Source organism: Trypanosoma grayi, assembly GCF_000691245.1.
Source record: "Trypanosoma grayi strain ANR4 Tgr_1018_V1, whole genome shotgun sequence".
NCBI classification, from domain to species: Eukaryota; Euglenozoa; class Kinetoplastea; order Trypanosomatida; family Trypanosomatidae; genus Trypanosoma; species Trypanosoma grayi.
In genome coordinates this window covers 1-5,907 of record NW_008826637.1, presented here as the reverse complement: position 1 = coordinate 5,907, position 5,907 = coordinate 1, and the positions used below count along the sequence as shown (strand labels likewise).

The 5,907-nt window shown below is 43.7% G+C and overlaps 4 protein-coding genes across 4 annotated transcripts; all 4 read right to left on the bottom strand.

Annotated features, from left to right (window-relative positions):
- Positions 1-2: 2 nt before the first annotated feature.
- Positions 3-842, bottom strand: DQ04_10181030 (hypothetical protein; the record flags this gene model as incomplete). The annotated part of the gene is made up of 1 exon (XM_009316174.1): positions 3-842. A coding segment is annotated over one exon (840 nt), but the record flags the coding sequence as incomplete, so codon positions are not given.
- Positions 843-1,135: 293 nt separating this feature from the next.
- DQ04_10181020 (hypothetical protein) lies at positions 1,136-2,440 on the bottom strand (the record flags this gene model as incomplete). Its single annotated transcript, XM_009316173.1, has 1 exon — positions 1,136-2,440. The coding sequence occupies one exon, from the start codon at positions 2,438-2,440 to the stop codon at positions 1,136-1,138; it is 1,305 nt and encodes a 434-aa protein (XP_009314448.1).
- Positions 2,441-2,673: 233 nt separating this feature from the next.
- DQ04_10181010 (hypothetical protein) lies at positions 2,674-4,809 on the bottom strand (the record flags this gene model as incomplete). The annotated part of the gene is made up of 1 exon (XM_009316172.1): positions 2,674-4,809. The coding sequence occupies one exon, from the start codon at positions 4,807-4,809 to the stop codon at positions 2,674-2,676; it is 2,136 nt and encodes a 711-aa protein (XP_009314447.1).
- Positions 4,810-4,958: 149 nt separating this feature from the next.
- Positions 4,959-5,396, bottom strand: DQ04_10181000 (hypothetical protein; the record flags this gene model as incomplete). Its single annotated transcript, XM_009316171.1, has 1 exon — positions 4,959-5,396. The coding sequence occupies one exon, from the start codon at positions 5,394-5,396 to the stop codon at positions 4,959-4,961; it is 438 nt and encodes a 145-aa protein (XP_009314446.1).
- Positions 5,397-5,907: the final 511 nt, after the last annotated feature.

Genomic DNA, 5,907 nt, shown 5'->3' with positions numbered 1-5,907 from the left:
CCATCCTTCCGGCGGCTGCTCTTAACCATACCTTGTACGCTAAATCTCTTCTTCATTCGGTCAACCATGTCAACACGGACCAAATCCCCAGCCACCAAGGCTGGGTAAACCACAGCGATCTGTGGAAGCACTGTTGATTCTCCGTCAGAAGTATCAAAATAGGACGTCAAATTGACTAAACCAGTATGAACCGTAGAGTTAAGGAGAGGCTGCAACTTCATGTAATCTACTTCAGCTGGTGACGCACAGCACAAACGACGAATTTGTTCATGTACCGCCTCCCTGGAGGACATCGAAGATCGGTGAAGAATTAATGGAATGTAGCCAGAAACAATATCCCCATGACTCTGTAAAACAACAATGTTGACAACGCCCCAACTCTGTACAAACTGACGTGGCGGTATAAATACTTCCTGGCAAAAAAACAGTTTGGGAACTTCCATCTCTGGATGGAGAACATCTTTAACCACAGAAAACAACCGTCCATGCGTATCACTATGCATTGTGTAGAATACCAAAGCACCAATTTCAGGAAGCCAAGCATGTACCATCTCATTCATGTACGCCATTGTAGATCCTACTTGTACATAAAAGCATTGCGTCCTCGACACCTTTCGAAGAGTATCGAAAAATCTGACATGCACTTGCTTTCCATCGTCTTTTGTACCAAACACTTTTTCCTTCACATCGCTGCTGCGCGACGATGACAAAGACGCCGACGCACACAAGGAACGGGTATGGCCCTTCTGTGGAGAAGACGGCCGCTTTCTTATTAATCTGCATGGAAGTAAAACTGTGGGCGTAATAAAAGCAAAGCTGACGTGCCCCAATTCACCGTACATTATTGAAACAGACGCCTTTTATTTCCTCCTTCTTCCTTTGGTATGTGTACGCGTGGTGGGGTCTGTGCGCCTAACGTGCACCATAGAAATCCCTAGAGAAAACCAAATCCTGATAAAAAAATATATGCGTACAGAAAACAAAAGGCATGCTTCAAAAAAAAAAACACAGGTATCATGTGAATACTCAGCGTACCTACCATACACAAGCACAAACAACAATAAAAAAAATTGACCTCTACCTTTCACCTATGGTAACAGACGGTTTTCTTTACCTCATTATAAGCGAAAATGCATTACTTCAAATCCTCCCACCTTGCAGCTACCTCTGGGAGGTCACACCTTTCGCACAACTGGCTAATATCACTCTTCAGTGCTTCCGCGATGTACATGTCCTTATTGTCTTTTGAAGCTTTGGTCACCAGTTGGTGAAGAGTCATGATGAAGCTCTTCACTGCCTCTTTATCGCTAGAAGACAGAGCAGTTTTTTCCTTGAAAAGATGAACCTTACCGGTGATATATGTGCGAACGTTGACCTGTTGTAAAATCCTTGATGCATGTAGAAGAACAGTTTCAACGTGCTCAGGCGGAATAGAGCTTTTCAATATATGCTGAACACATTGACTACCCTCTTGAGGGGGGAGCTTTAAAATTAGCGCAGCACTTACATCTGGGTTGTGAGCAGCCATACGACTGAGCAATCCGACGTCTATTCCAATGCGGTTAAACACATCACCAGACGACAGCATTTGAATAAGTTGTTGTTGCTCTTCTTTGCTCAGCGAGGCTTCGCATCCCAGGTTAATCAGCTTTTTGGCAGATTTCCATTCTTCTGTGGCCGGCTCACTATCAATCATAAGCAGATCACACGAAGGTGGCCCCGGTAATAAAAACTGACGCTCGCCTGGTGTCATAGGCAATGAAGGAAGCTGAGGGCACACGATTTGCAAGACCAAAGCGGCACGAGCCTCAGAATCAAGGGCTGCTGAGATCTTAGAGAGTGTTTCGCATGCATTTCTTTCAACATCCAAAGCCCAACAATGGGAAACATTAGAAATGGACTCTTTCAGTTGTATACTGTTGCTCTCCCATGCATTCAGTGCAGCATCGATCTGTTCTTGCTTATCGTTAAGCACGGCAAGCGGTGTTTCATCTGGGCCCACCTTGTTGGCAAGTAACCGGAAGGCAAACCCTTTCGCTGCACAGTGGAGGCGGTATCTCTCCGTATTGCTAGTTTCAAAGGCTTTTTTCCCTTCCTTTGCTTCCTTGGAGGCGTACTTAATCTTCTCTGTGAAGCAAACATCCTGCCGCATTGCCTGTTCTAGTTCTAACAGTGTACTGTAGAATACAGACATGGCAGTCTCACAATCCATCTTGCACATTATGTCCAAGATGAAGAATGAGCTCAATAAACCGATACCTTCTGATGACGCAATCATTCCTTGGACCATCCTCTGAATTGCCCTGGTGACATTGAAGTGGGATTCTTTTGAAAAGGACTCTTTAAAAGTCTTCTCAACCATAGAAAACTTAGCCTTCCCATCGCTAAGAATCTCAAGCAGACGCTGTGTATCTGCTGAACTTAGATATTCTACTGTCATTTCTTACTTTGTACAGAATAAAACCAGAATAAACAAAGAAACACAGAAACAGCAAATATAATATTAAGAAAACAAAAAAAAACAAAAAGGACACAATATGAAGGAAAGTAAGAACGAAAATAGTAAAAATAAAAAAAGGTAAACATGATATTAGAAAAGTACCGAGACACCGAATTCCCCATACCGTTACAATATGACAAAAACAGACCTAATCAGGGGTTATACTTTACATTTCAAACCACATCAAGAATGTTTTTTTCAGTAGAAGCACTTAGTATCACTGGATCTCCACTGAAGGAAATGATACTGGTGACTGCCACCATGCATATGACGTCATCTCCAAAGCTCTCTGGAAGAGCTTGAACAACTCTACCCTTGATGTGAAACGCAATGTTATCAGGGTGCATTGACATAACACTACTTGCTGGAACTGGAATGTTGCCTCGTAAATCGTCATAACTCTTCCCAAGGAATATAGAAGCTCCAGTTTGCGAGAAAAACGTAATAACACATTGGGGCCCAGTATTTTTCTCATCCAAAACAATACTACAGGATTCGGACGGACAACAAATTGAAATGATGGGTGGATTCAAACTGCACATGTTGCATCCACGTCCAACAAGACCAACGGTGCCGTAGAGTTTATGAATAGTCGTATAAATAAAAGGACATATTTTTTCACAGGATATACATTTTGGGAGAACATATGAGTTCCCGCGCCTCAACAACGTGTTATGTGGGTATTCGCCCAGCAGTTGGCCCAGAACAAACAGCTGCTCACCAACCAAAGACGATTCCAAAGTAACAAAAACAGCTTGTGTGGAATTCATTTTGAGAGCATTGGTAGTAACACAGCGTTCCCCTTGACATTCAAAAAAAACTGCTTCATTTCCATTTTGATTAATCCATGAAGGATAGTTACTAATTATACTTTCATACATCGCATCTTGATCAGAAGGCAAAAAATTCAACGTTAATTTCGATCCGGCTGCAAACACATAGTTATACAGCGGTGAGTTCTGCACCAAAGCGAGCGTACATTTATTGTCTCCTCGTGAGTATTCCACTGAGTTCACGATGGAGACGCACACGCCACCACCATACCCCACGTATGACGCCGCCACACACGCCGTAGGTAGTACAGAAAAACACTTTTTCATTTGATTCTCCAGCTGCACGTTGCGATTTTCGCATATAAGATGAGCCCCATCAACAGATCTACTTCTCATCACGGCATTCAAGGCATATTCTTCATAACTTATCCTCCGCTCGATTTGTTTGTAAGCATGAGCAATTTGGGCCTGATTATCATAAATTTGAAGCCGGACAGCATCATTTTCACCCACGGTGGTATCGGTTAAATCAGAAATGGTTTTACCACTCCCAAAAAAAAGCGAAAACCCGAAAAGTAACTCTTTTCCGCAGGGATTGACCCTTTTTCGCCATTCATGCACAAAATGCAATGCGGCTTTACTGTTAGCACATTCAGCAAGAATGCTAGCAAGAGAATGTGCCACAACCACTGATTGACAGATTGCAGTAGCACATTGCATTCCAAAGGGATCGGAACTACAATCTGGCACAGAGTAAGTTGAGACAGCAGGACGCTCATCATCCAAATCCACAGATCCAAGGTATCTTTTCTCGCAGTCTACACCCACTCCACATACACCAGCCTTCCACATTTCACTTTCTCGTGGAACGCCAAACACTCTGGAATACCCTTCATAGGTCACTAGTCCCCCCAACAATTCTTTCAGTTCACTCAAACCAGTTGTAATTTGATCCACAAACCAGGCCTCCATGTAGCTATCGAGGTACAGATCCAGTTTTTTTGGCCACTGCACTCCAAAATTCTCAGTAAGCACTAGTTCTTTCCCCATGTCTGAGTACCAACGTGTTGCCGCAGATGCGCATTCCTCTTCAGAAGTGGGATCCAAAAAGTTATTCACCAACAAGCTCACATCCCGAACACGGGTTAGAATTGAGAAGAGTTCCTGTGAAACTACGGCTTCTCCGCCATTCTTATTATGTCGTGAGACTTCTGACCTAATTTTCTCCACGACCTTGACCGCATTGTCTATGACTTCTTCAACACCACACCTTACATTGCAGACACCTCTCATGTCCCGAGGGTTGAAAACAACCAAGAGTGGCTTTCCAAAAACGGTGACAACAGTATCCGCATTCCGCTCCGACTGCTCTTCCAGCGAGGTTTTTATTGACTCCGAGTCCTCATGGGATTGAAGATGGTTAGCAACAGCTTCATAATAAGAAGGAGGGCTAGATGTTCTCGTCTGCCGCGCAGCCGTCGTGATGTGGCGCGACAGTGCCTCAGTAACATAGCTCCTTGGGTCCCAAGATGGCATTACAACAATAATGTAAAAACTACCGACAACAAAACAAGGGGAAAAAAAGCAAATGCACCAACCCTAAAGCAAGAAACGACCAATAAAAAAAAAGTCTAGCAAAACAAAAAAAAAAAAGAAAGCAATCAAGGTATCAACTTAACTGTCCATCATCGACCATCCACCCATTTCTGATTCGACGGGTGCGTTGTGCAAATGGACGAAATGATTCGATCGGCTTCAGCAAGACGGCTATCATAGGAAACTTCTGGAGGCAGAAAAAATAGCGGAGGGGAGGCACCCGTTACCCTCATTGAGACAGGACACTTATATTCATCACCTTCTTCCACATAAGAGAACCTTAATTTTTCACCCAAGAATAGAAGCCCCTCGACCTTTCCCATTGCTATCCTCGCCAAAGATTCATTCGGGAAACACACCACATAATCCGTTCTTAAAATATGCGATGTAAAATGCCAGCCTATTGCATCAGGGAAAAGGTTTGTCACATCTGCACTCGACATTGGCGAAGACACATTCTCCACTTTGATCCACCTAGTTGCACCATCTGAAGGTAGCTGTGAGAGAATCTCACGCAAAGCAAACATTGGCCAGAAAGACTAACTAATACAGAAAGCGTGAGAGATATAAAACAAACACGTAACCCCACCGAACACACCAACAAAAAAAGGGACTTTCAACAATACCAAATGATTCTTCCACCTAATCCAATTCCCTATGCCAAGTTTCCCATACGCCACTGGAATGTCAATGCCTCGCAAAAGAAAAAAAAAACAAAAAAAGCAAAAAAAATCCACTCACCAAAGCAGACCATGACAACAAAAACGGAACTCGAAGGAAACTCCGCCTGTTCCCTACAGTCGGTGTTTCGTCCCGGTGAGAGAACCACGATCAGCACGAGAGACTGATCGGCAAAAAAAAAACATTCTCTGCTGATAGATACCGCCTTGTCATGGTATCGGGGGCCCAGCGCCCCTCATATGTGAAGGAAGGCAAAGGCCAACTACGAATTTTGCCCCGAAAAAAACGACCTTCACCCCATTGACGTGTCAACAGCAAAACTCTGACACAGCACCTGTGAGTCCCCTTCTTCGGCTG